We start from the raw sequence: 12,861 nt of genomic DNA, 5'->3' as shown, positions 1-12,861 counted from the left end.
AAAAACTTTACAAATCAAGGGTGTCACCTCCATGACACCACATCGCCAGCTTGTATGGCCATGTGGCAGAATTAACCTTGGGTCATGGAAGGGGGAACAGCTGAAGAAATGAAAAAAAAGTAACCCCCAAAACAGAAAAATTTATCTGCACAAGCACTAGACATTATACAAGTAGCGCAGCTTTCTTTTTCAGTGGGAACACAGATGTTGGATTTGTATGAGAGTTTCATTGAATGCTAGGCAAATTTGAACTACCTAATAGCAGATTTTCACACACCCTTGCAAGGTTATTTGTTACAACATTTAGTATCATAACATAGTGCTAAAGTATTCTGGGAGCCTATTATTTAGAAACAGGCTGACTAATGTTAATATCTAATGTTCAAACTCCCTGCCATATATAGAAAATACCTTTGTTATTAAACTAAGTTTTATTACCTGGTTCGGGGACAGCAGGTGGCTCTACAAAACAAAACAGACATAAATTATTTCAGTAATATGAAAATGACATAGGCAGTGCACAAGCAAGAATTTGTTTCCCAAGTGACATAAGGTTAAGCAGGTCCGTTGTTCATTTTTACTTCTGAAATATTTAACTTTCACAAAATTTCCTTAACTGGCCCTTGTGCTTAGCAAAATATTCCTTTGTCCTACCATTCCCAAGCATTGCAGTATTAGTGCTTGAGGATACTTTCTTTTTGAATCATACTTTAAATCTGCTGTACAGAAAGATGCCAAGCCCTCCAGCCACTGATTTAAAAGAGTCTTAGCAGAAGATACATTGACAGCTAACATGACTGGAAATCACGGTGCCAAATTATCACTCCTCTGCAGTCAATCATGAAAAATGAATTAATAATAGGACGTTGTTATGTAACTGGACTGTATAAAGCCTCATATAATTCACTCACCTTCAACTTCTTTTGCTTCTTTTGCAGGCTTCACCTTTGCTGGAATAATGGAAATATTACTGCATTAGTCAGCTGCATGATTACATTTGTCATGAATATTTTAATTTCTACGATGACAAGTTACAAGGATTTTCACACAATGGGCCTGATGTTCCTCTCAGGGGTCTCTGGAAAGAATGTCTCTGCATGTGAGGAGCAGTTGAATTCAAACTTTGCTGCTTGGGGTATCTCCTGCAAATATCGACATACTCCAGGAGTCTCCATGTAAAATTTTACACACTCCTGGGTTCCTCCTGCAGATATCGACTCTCTCCTGGGGACCTCCTATCCTAACCTCTGAAAAATAGTGTCAGCTGGCCATAAGAAAACAGGATTATAATTTTACAAACTTTTTAAAATTAATATACAGCAAGATGAATAATGGATTAGTTAGTAAGTCAACAAATACAGAAAATTCTAATGGCCTTGCAGATCCCCAAGGTCCGAGAATCCTATTTTGAAAATATTTGGTGTGGAAGGAAGCAGGAGTGGAAATCCTCAAAGAGACCTTTTTCTTTACCTGACATTAGCCATAAGACACTGGATTCACGTTATTTCTCCCAAATCTCATGAGGCCGAAAATCTTCAGCCTTGCTGCACTGGCAGAAATGTAACAGAATGGGTTCTAGCAAACTCCACTCCTGGCCGTGCTGGAGTAACCAAAGTTACATGGCAGCAGCAGACACCCATTTCATTATGCATGCATATAGGGCATTCACCAGAGGAGAGTGTGGGACAAGCAGCACTGGCAATCGCTAGTGCCACAGCTGATGACTCCGGTACTGTTATTTATTTAATTAGTCCCAATCAGCTTCTGACAGAGTGACAGATTTTATTGGGGGTCGAGTCTAGGAACCAGACCTAGACCCCCAAGTTGACCTAACTCATGGCGCTGAGCAGCTTGTTTGCCGGGCTCATCCTGGCTTCCAGGGAACCTGGTAGTAGGGAAGCCAGGGCCGAGAAAAATCTAGCTGCACAAGCACTAGACATTATATAAGTGGTGCAGCTTTCTTGTTCAGTAGGAACATGGATGTTGGATTTGTATGAGAGTTTCATTGAATGCTAGGCAAATTTGAACTACCTAATAGCATAACCAGATTTTCACACACCCTTGCAAGGTTATCTGTTACAACACTTAGGATCATAACATAGTGTTAAATTATTCTGGGAGCCTATTGTTTAGAAACAGGCTGACTAATGTTAATATCTAATGTTCAAACTCCCTGCCATATATAGAAAATACCTTTATTATTAAACTATGTTTTATTACCTAGTTCGGGGACAGCAGGTGGCTCTGCAAAACAAAACAGACATTAATTATTTCAGTAATATGAAAATGACATGGATAGTGCACAAGCAAGAATTTGTTTCCCAAGTGACATAAGGTTAAGCAGGTCCGTTGTTCATTTTTACTTCTGAAATATTTAACTTTTACAAAATTTCCTTAACTGGCCCTTGTACTTAGCAAAACATTCCTTTGTCCTGTCATTCCCAAGCATTGCAGTATTAGTGCTTGAGGATACTTTCTTTTTGAACAGATGTTCCCATTATAAGTTACTGGTGCATAATACTATATTATGCTCAGCATGATATTGTACTAATTATTTCAAATGCAGTTGTTGATACAGCTACCAGTTAAATAGAAGCAATAGCTAAAGGCTTTTGTCACTGTTTGTGGGAAATTTTAGGTAAGCTTCACATCTTCCACCCACCAGCATCAACCTGTGCCAAAATTCCAGCACACTTGCTATCCCATGAAAGACTGTTCGACAGCAGCTGTTATATCCCATCATGTGAAAATGATGTTTAACGTTTTCCTCATTTCTTACAGTGTACATATGAGATGATACTATGGCAGTGTTCTGTACAACCATTTAGTTCTAAACCATCTTTTAACCCACATGTTGTAATATGTTATTCCTTTTTTTGCTCTATCAACATTTATTCTTAACCCACAGTACTTTAGTATTTTTGAGTATTTGAAAGTGGCTCTGCTTTGTATATACAAATATAAGGCGGCATGAATGAGAGAAGGAGACTTGGGTCAATCATGTGCCTTTTCCATAGCATGCACAGTTCACTCTACCTCAGACTGTACTCTATGCATATACCTTTCTATGGATAGGATCTGCAAAATCCTGACCACCAGAACAACTATCACTACTACCACCGAAAAAGGTAAACCAAATGAAAATTCAGAATACCTCTCTTATCCATACATTATTCATCCTTACCTGGTACCATCTTTACTATGACATTTTCACGGGCCTCAGCAACTGAAGAGACAATAGGGCCGATTTTCCTGTCCCTTGCCCCCAGGAACACTCGGTTCTCCAGGCACAAGGGTCAGGAGAAAGGAATGGAGACACGGATTGCTGTGTCTCTTTCCCTTTAACACTGCTCAGAGATTTCTTGGGTTTCCCTGGAAATGGGGCAAAACCTGGTTTGTGCCTGCTGCACCTATGCGTTTGAGGAAGGAGGGACATACCTAACCTCCTGCCCAGTTCTGTGTTGCGATTGTTGGCGGGGGCACCCAAAGGACATACTGCAGTGGTTGCTCCTGAACCTCTGCTAACTGGAGGGTCTGCGGGGGTCTTGGGACAGGCTAACGAAGGACAAGTGAGGACTGGATGCCATTTTCTTTACCCGCTCCAGAGCTTCAAACTGGAATCGGGACCTTGTGGTTGCCAATATGAATCACTGTGGCCAGAGACGCAGCTGCCCCAATCTTCTTGACCCCGTTGCTGGCGGTGGGTCCTGGCTGGGTTTGTCCTGTGTTGGGGTTGTCCCTGGGACAGGAAATCCAAGAGATCCCAGAGTGAGACCGATGCTGCCCACCCGAGGCCAGGACAGGGGTTTGGGACAGAAAAACCTGCCACAAAACTTTTGTTCATCTCTATCTGCTCCCAATCTTGTTATCCTCCTTTCTGTTCCCAACCATGTATTCATCAAGCATCTCTTTTAAAAGTGTTAATCAATACATTATTGATTATCTTAGGTAGGAGTCTATAGTACATATCCACTACTCTATGGGAAAAATAAATTCTATCTTATCTCAGGTCTTGCTTCAGGCTTTATAATTTTAGATCCTCTCAGTCTGTGCCAATCAAGTTAAATAATCTTATTGCATCTACATTACATATTCTTCTCAGAGATCTTATCTCTTCTAAATCTTCTCATTGCAGTGAAAATGAACTCATCCCTTCATAATTTAAAGCCCTAAGTCCCAAAATTATCCTTGCCCCTCTTCCCGAGACCATCTCTAATGCATCAATTTTCTTTCAAAGGTAAAATGCTCAAGTTTGCACACTATATTCCAAATTTCAAATTGCTTTTAGAATTGGTTCTCAACTTTAACTTTTTTTTTACAGGATCTCAATAAAGATACATTATTATTATTATTATAATATATGTGGGTTTGCTGGAATATCTTCAATCATTCTAAAGTAGAAAATCGAATTTAAAAGCCAAAGTGAATCAAATTGGACACTTTGGGGGTGAAATTGTTCTATGCCCTAGCGAATCAGCTGCCCATTTTATACCGCGCCCGATTTTCTTTTCCATGTAATTTTTAGAGCCCTGACTTTGGGGCAAAGTCTGAATTAGACTCCATACAGAAAGAACTATCAGAGATCCTTTCCCTTCTATAGAGTTAGCATGATTTTGCCATTACTGCGTTTTCTATATCATTTAATCTCCCTACAAAGACAATGGAGTAGATTTTCAACTTACAATTGTTGTAAACCTGGCATTGTGGATGGGCAGCCTGTTATAGAAACCTCACATTTTCATTTCTATTGATTTCATTGGAAATGAAAATCAGGCAATTTCTATAATTGGCGGCCATTCTGCAACGTCAGTCTTACACCTGGGCGGTAAGTTGAAAATCTATCCCAATATTTTGGCTAGATTCAACAGTGCTTTCTCCAAATAATGCCAAATAATTGATCATAATCCTTTTGTACAGTTTAAAGATGATGTATGCTTCAATCAGTGATATTGGTGTTAGACTCACTAATATTCTGATTACTAGCACCAACAATTTACCATTTAAATACATAGCTGTACAATGAATTTGTTTCAAGTAAAATAGTTCCCTACTTAATTCAGCCTGACCCAGTTTCCAATGTACTATGACAGCTATGGTAGGTTCACTAATGCGTCTGCCGCTGCAGCTGACCCTGGGAGGTGGGAATAGCTGGGAAAGAGATGCTGTAGACTAACACTAATAATGTATTTATAAATACAGTGCCCTCCAGAGGGATGGCATTACATTTTACTCAAATTTATAAAAGCACATTTCAAAGTATAATGAGATGTATGCCTTTAAATTTGGCCACAGGTGTCGCACCAGCGTTCTGGCCATTTTTATGAATCATATTTTAAATTCAATACCCCCAAGAAAGAACTGTACTATTTGGCAAGCTTGTGGGAGTGGCTTAGAGAACAGGATTGACTGGCAGGAGTTTTGAGCCAGGCTCACCTGACTAAGGTGAATTCATATGCAAATGAACATTTCACACTGACAGGCTGGGTGGAAGGGAACCCAGGCCGATTGATGCCATCACCATTTAACATGATTACTGGGAACAATACCCAGAGAGGTAACTCAGAGACACTCAGTCCCAACCGAAACTGGTGGAAGGCAGGAAATGGCCGGGCCATTGTCTTCCAGGAGAGAAGCCAGTTAAGCAAGATCGGTTTGAGGTCGAAACCCATTGCCTGCTAATCAACTCAGGAAACGACAGACACCCGGTAATCAGCACCCATTGTCTCTCCAGGTGCAAGGCCTGGGAGCGGGAAAACGAAATAGCATTTTTCACAAAGATTTCAAAGGTTATGAGTCACTCCAGGTCACCCGAGGGGGGTGGGTGGGGGGAGGGGGGGAGGTTTCCAGACAGATCACCTAAGTCAATACCTCTATCACACTATTCACCTGAGGAAGGAGGAAGCCTCCGAAAGCTTGTGGAATTTAAAATAAATTTGTTGGACTATAACTTGGTGTTGTAAAATTGTTTACAAATACCTCTATCAGTATTGGTGGGAGAAAAGATGATGGGTTTTGGGGATATAAAGAGCCGTTTGGCAACGGTTCCTCACGGCTCTGCTCTCTGCTCTCTTCTCTCTTGATGTGGAGATGCCGGTGATGGACTGGGGTTGACAAATGTAAGGAATCTTACAACACCAGGTTATAGTCCAACTCTTTTATTTGAAAATCACAAGCTTTCGGAGGCTTTCTCCTTCGTCAGGTGAGTGTGGGATTCCATGGAAGGTTACCGCATATATAATCAGAGAACAATACCTGGTGATTACAGATAATCTTTCCAACTGCCCGTTGTCAAGGCAATCAAAGTGTTCAGACAGAGAGATGTTACCTACAGGACCACCAAATATACAAATGGCCAGAACAAAAGACAGAGACAGAGAGAGAAACATCCGAAAGGAAGTTTCAGGAAAGGATGCCCCGGAGCATGGTACATTGACGAGACCATGCAGACACTGCGACAACGGATGAACGGACACCGTGCAACAATTGCCAGACAGGAGGGTTCCCTCCCAGTCGAGGAACACTTCAGCAGTCAAGGTCATTCAGCCACCGATCTTCGGGTAAGCGTTCTCCAAGGCGGCCTTCGAGACACACGACAACGCAAAATCGTCGAGCAGAAATTGATAGCCAAGTTCCGCACCCATGAGGACGGCCTCAACCGGGATCTTGGGTTCATGTCACGCTACACGTAACCCCACCAGCGAAAAAAAGTTATCTGTTTTTAATACAACGGGTTATTCTCTGTCTTTCTCTTCCTTTCGGATGTTTCTCTCTCTGACTCTGTCTTTTGTTCTGGCCGTTTATATATTCGGTGGTCCTGTAGGTAACATCTCTCTGTCTGAACACTTTGATTGCCTTGACAACAGGCAGTTGGAAAGATTATCTGTAATCACCAGGTATTGTTCTCTGACTATAAATGCGGTAACCTTCCATGGAATCCCACACTCACCTGACGAAGGAGAAAGCCTCCGAAAGCTTGTGATTTTCAAATAAAAGAGTTGGACTATAACCTGGTGTTGTAAGATTCCTTACTCTTCTCTCTTTTCCTCAGCATCAATCTACAGCGAGTCTCCCGATTGGGGCTTGGCTCGATTCAACGGAACACTGCCAGAAGCTGAGCGCTGCTCTTCATTCCTCATCAACAGACCTCGACTCAAACTGGAACTTGGATACTGCGTTGGCGGTACGGAACCAGGAGCGAGACATGCAGGAAGAATCTGCATGCAACAATGGGTGCTTGGGGTGAGCATATTGCCTGCGTCTACTCATCCACAAGACCATTTAGCTGTGTGAGGGGGTGATTGTAAGTCCCAACCAAACCTTAGAGGGTTGTAGTGCTGGGTGGGGGGGTTCTGTGTTAGTTTATTTCACAGGAGGGTTCTCTTATTAGGCCGTGGTAATTTAACACAGTGGGGCTTATTGGACAAGCCAGGGTTGTACTGTTTGTACTGTTTACTAGTGTTATTGTTAATCTTATTAAACACAATGCGGTTGTGCCCGAAAATGTGTGTCCAAGTCTGATTTGTCCTTATAATCCCTCTGGTTCCAGAATTTCTAGTAAGAGGTGTGTTTTCAGTACGCCTGAGAAAACCATTTACACAGGTTTGCATTTGTACAATTCCATTTTTTAAAAAGTTGAACTTCAGTCATATTCTTGTTTGTCAATGAATGTTTTAAGCTTAAAATAAAAAATTACACATTATGAAGGGTGATCAAATGCAAATGCAGCTATCCAATTAAACAAGGTTAACCACCCAAATGAATAGTACAAATGTGATAACAAACACTAAGTCATAATCAACTGGAGAAATGGAACAGTCATTAAAAATGAAAATAAAAGAATGATGTTGTAAGATGAAAGAACTCCTCAACTTCAAATAAGTGAAAGGATGCAAAACTATTAGGATCAAAACTTCAGTGTGCAGATATGTCGGTGAGGATAAGAAATGTTAATTTTACTTTTAATGCGGAATTATTGCTTTATGCCTCTACAAAGAGCAAATTGTTACAGAAATGATATAACAAGTGTACATGCTGCTGAAGACCAACTTTCTCAAGCACACGAATGAAACTTTTCAAGACTACTCCAACCCCCACACTGCTGGTTGGACCAAAATCCCACACCATTAATATTGTAAATGCAGTAACAAGCACCATTTTCTCTTTGGTTATGAAAGGTCTAAATTACAGATACAGTGAATCCTGCTGAGAAGTACATTATTTTTGCCAAAGAAACTGGGTTGTGTATTTAACAAACTGCATTAGGTAAATTTTACAAATCTGAATGCCCAGCATGGAGCTTCACCTGCCAGGAGTATCTATCAGGAATTAAGGTCTGGAGGTTAATGGACATCGTGCCCAAATCCCTGATGTCCGCTGCTGGTCAGTGAAGATCTGTGCCAGGAGCCCGAGTTCCACACATTTAACTTCATGGTTTTTTTTTGACTAAGACTTCTTTGTTAGTTGACCAAAATATTGTCGTAGTGCACTATGTCTTGTCTCCACAATTGAAACCTTTCCCTTTTTATCTGGAGGTAGAATTTCTGCAAAGGTTCTCTCCCAATTTCCTGCTGTAGCTTTTCTGGAACCCAGAAACCCCAGAGAACTGGCATAAGTAACTGTTTCTCCGAGATTTCCATTGACCTTCATCGAAGCTACAATGGGAAATCAGGTGAAGCTCTGTGGAAATTCCACTGCATTGATCTTTATTTTGAAGTGTACTACCCATATTTTAAACATTTAGAGCTCTAGTTTTAAACAGAAGTGTGTTTAAAGCACTGGTGAACAGAGCATGTTACCACAGAAGTTTACAGCATAGAAAGTCATTCAGCCCAGATTTTTGGTTGGTCAGGTTATCAAGGGATATGAAGCAAAGGCTGGTAAATACAATTGAGGTACAGATCAACCATGATCTAATTGAATGGCAGAATAAACTCGAGGGCCTGTACTGCCGACTCCTGTCCCTATTTTCCAATGTACCTGTGCTGTCTCTTTGCTAGAATTTTGAAAACTAATCGCACTGCCTTGCTCTCTCCCTATAGTCCTATAATTTCCTCTGCTTCACATGCATATCTACTTTTCCCTGAAAAGATACAATGGTCTCTGCCTCAACTATTTGTGTTAAAGCATTCTACGTACTGCATTATGACATTTCTACTAATCTCTCTTCAATCTCTGAATGACAATTTTAAATTGATGACCCCCTTGTCACTGACTCCCCAACTAGAGTAAATAGTCTTCACCTTTCAGCTTATCAAAACTGTTCACCATTTTATAAACCTCTATTAGGTCTATCTTTCTTCGCTCCATTCAAAATATTGCCAGTATCCTAAGTTTCTTATCAGAACTATAATTTCTCATCCCTGATATCACCCTGATGAATCTTCACTGAATAACTCTTATGGACCCAGAATTCAATTTATGGCCTGAGCACATCTCCGACATCACTGCTGGATGGAAGCTAAAAAAATGGGGTGGAACCTGGTTTTACTGGGATTCCACCACATGATGAGAAGGCTCTTTCGTCTGCTACCCACCACCCCCCCCCCCCCACTTCAATGGGGCATGTCTGGGGAAGGATCCTGTGCCTGTCTTGGAAATTCTGCCCAGTACACCACCCGATAGTCCCAATAGAATCTATATCTGTCAAGCACAAGTATAGGTTTTGTTATGGGCCTAATAAAGGTCACAAAATGACTCTAGAGGTATCAATTGCCTTACAGGGATGGCCCAATGGCTTGTTTGGGAGCTGAAGACTTCTGCTGCGCTATTTCTGTGAGGCAATTCCAGGTCTCTTGTGTTGGGTCAGAGTGGCATGGCAGTCTAGCATTCTGCCATCCATTGGGACAGCTGCCACTGATGTACCCTTACAGGCACAATTCACTTGCCATGACCATGCGAATGGTCTCATCCTTTCAATTTGTGATGGGGGACAGCATTTCTGGAAGTTGGTGCACCTAGGCCACACTTCCCTTGGGAGAGTGGAGCTAAGGGAATCTCAGCCTTTATGGTTTAATGTCCTTTGTATAATGGGGTGTTCAAAACTGCACACACTTTAAGTTGTCATTACATATTTTGTCTTGTACTCTATGTCCCTATTTACAAAGGCCAAAATACAATTGGCCTTTTGTTGACTTCAATGGAAATAAATGTTGACTCACTAATTACCCGTTTTACACAATCGCACAAAGTCAAGAACTACCCCAATCTATTTAAAATACAAGTTCCAGATCTTTAAGGTGCTGGAGAGCAGAGCATTTTGTTGAATGTAACAGCAGACGTTGCATAAAATATAACTGCCTCTGCAATGTGTTCAAATAGGAATTGATTGTCACTAGCCAGGTGAAACAGCCAAGAGTTAAGTGGCTGAGAATTTATTGAGCAATGGTATGAAATATGTTGTCTGCTTGAGGCAATGGGCTGCTGGCATAAAATCTGTGCAATTAGGTGACTGAATGGCCCATCAGAAGCTGTGAAAGTCTGTGCACTTAAATGGGATGTGCTTTCATCCAGTATCCAGTGTTAACCAGAAATCTGGTCTGACCAGATTGTCTCCATGCACTGGGTACCAATGAAGGGCCAGGTTATGAGAACGCCAACATGGAATCCCTGCCTCCAGCTCCACCCCCTCCTTCACTGATGGCCTTATTTGTGGTGGGTGGAGGCTCTGCCCCCAAAAGGCCATTGAGAAGACTTCAGCGCTCGGCCAAAACCCAACATATCCAGCCTAGTTTCTGGCCATTTCAACATTCTCCCATTGAAGGTACAGCAGGAGTATCAGAATGGCCATGGATTTTTGGGGCCAGTAAGTAGGGATGATCACAATTAACTATTTTAAATCATGTCATAAATGATGAGAGCAAAGCTCAAATGGATTGCAACTGTCAAGTGAATTCCGAGATGAATAATGGCCTTGAAATCATTTCATGACATTGAATGTTTCCAATAATTAATTCTGTAAACATTATAGACAGTTTTATTCATTATTAGATCCCACTGTATATTGATTTTGAGGCTCATTTTTGGATGACATCCAGCCCGCTCTGTCTCACTGACGTGTGTTGATATTCACACCAAAGAATTAATCTTCAAGTTATATTGCTGTAATTTTATCGATAAATAATTTGCAGTTGATCAGCTATTACAGCTATGGCTAGCTTATAGAGTATTATACAATGGAAATAGCTGTTTATACATCTCATGTTTACTATTTGACTCTAAAGCAGGTTGAGGTTGAACGTTCTTACAAATAGGGGACTGGATGGTTCTTGAGTTGGAACATTGACCAAGAAATTTGGGAGCACCCGTTTCTGGATTCAAGGAGCCCCAGATATTGAACCTGGCTCTGACATCCCCTCTTGGGGCAGCACCCTGCCATTCTGAGGTTACGATGTCTCTACAAGGCAGGTGCCCCTGTTGCCCACTATAGGCATGGGTGCCCATCCCCAGTTATTTAAATAGGCCCCTCACCAGGATTTGGGTTGGGGATGTAGGAGGATCAAAGCAGTGGGGTGGCAATTCTGCCTCGGCTCACTTCTGGTAACCCAGCAGCACCGTGGAATTTGTACCCTCTTTTATTTTACATGGTCCAATTTACAAGCTGAAAGTAAAAATGATCCAGAATATGATCTGAGACCTGTTGTGGCTGGTGAAGCATATTTGTTGGTGGATTTCTGTACAAGTTAACTCTGATTTTATTTGTAGGGTTCTGGTACTCTTTAGGAATCAACTATAACCTGAGAGCCACAGCTGAACTGACTGTCATAAAGATGCAAACTGTTAGAGGGTTGAATATTAAATCGCAGTGTTTTCAAATACAAACATGTTCCACTTTGCCTTCCCTATATCTATTCATAGCTGAAGAGTTTTTTTAATGAAAAACAATTGCATAATACACTTTTTAATAACTTGATTTTTCTCTTCTTTCCAATTTCTTCTTTGCTGAAGGAGAAAACGTAAATTTGATTGGAAAAGTCAGAATCGAATATAGCTTGCGAAACCTGTCTGCTGTCGTACATTTGATCCATTTAAGCAATGCCTTTAAGTGAAAAGTGCAAGGTCAGGCCAATTTGCGTTATGGGTAGTAAGTGGATCCAGACATATTAAGTGCTGTTATGAGTGTAATGCACTTGTGCTCTGAGAAGAAGATACTGTAGTTTCAGCAATAATGTCCCAGCAAGTGTCAGCTAACATTTCTCTCAAAGGTTTTACAAAGTTGCAATCACTAATTTAGATTTATACACTCGTGTGACCTTTTACCCTCTGAAATGTTGTTTTCATTTGCAAATAGCCATAAAATAACATGATGAACAGACCTACTTTACAAATCTCCTTCTTTCCCCCTCCCTGAGGTAATTGAAAATCTCCTAAGTGGAAACACAGTCTAAATGACAGGGGTTGTTTCTGTGCCAACTGCTTAATAGTTTTAGTCTTGGTCATAAAGCCTGTGATATTTTGCTGATTTGTGGCTGCATAGTAATTAAAAATACAATTTTTAAATGAGCTCCATATTAGAGAGCAGAAAGCAGGCAATGAAAACAGATGCATTGAAAGTATCCTCAACAGTGCTCCGAAGAATCAGCACGGAGACAGAGCTCTTTTTACTCTGCCGTACAGTAGTAGCAGAATAACGGAAGTTACCCCTCCCCTGACTCACCCTTCATCATTACACAACAATTCACCCTCAAAAAAGATGTTTTGCAGGGAATACTGTCTTCTTAAATCTACTTAATAAAATGTAATGGAGAAACTATAGATGGCGATAATGCTAGAACAATGTTTCAGCATGGAATGGCTAGAATAACCCATCCTTACAAGTGCGAAAGAACCTATGCTAAATACAATGAGTTGTTAAGGGAGAGAGGT

General features: G+C 41.0%; 1 protein-coding gene across 50 annotated transcripts in view; it reads right to left on the bottom strand.

Moving 5' to 3' along the window:
- The window catches only part of trdn (triadin), a 471,335-nt gene that overhangs the window by 78,016 nt on the left and 380,458 nt on the right, over positions 1–12,861 (bottom strand). For 48 of the 50 annotated variants that reach the window (XM_067984607.1, XM_067984633.1, XM_067984632.1 and 45 more), the window contains 3 exons: positions 2,221–2,244; positions 912–950; positions 439–462 (listed from right to left, as the gene is read on the bottom strand). In XM_067984607.1, the coding sequence (XP_067840708.1) occupies positions 439–462; positions 912–950; positions 2,221–2,244 (87 nt within the window). The remainder of the gene's footprint in view (positions 1–438; positions 463–911; positions 951–2,220; positions 2,245–12,861) is intronic. The other 2 variants (XM_067984623.1, XM_067984634.1) reach the window with 1 other exon arrangement.

The sequence above is a fragment of the Heptranchias perlo genome, chromosome 5 (assembly GCF_035084215.1).
Source record: "Heptranchias perlo isolate sHepPer1 chromosome 5, sHepPer1.hap1, whole genome shotgun sequence".
Classification (NCBI taxonomy): Eukaryota; Metazoa; Chordata; class Chondrichthyes; order Hexanchiformes; family Hexanchidae; genus Heptranchias; species Heptranchias perlo.
The sequence above is the reverse complement of the archived record's forward strand: the minus strand, read 5'-3'. Positions and strand labels throughout refer to the sequence as shown.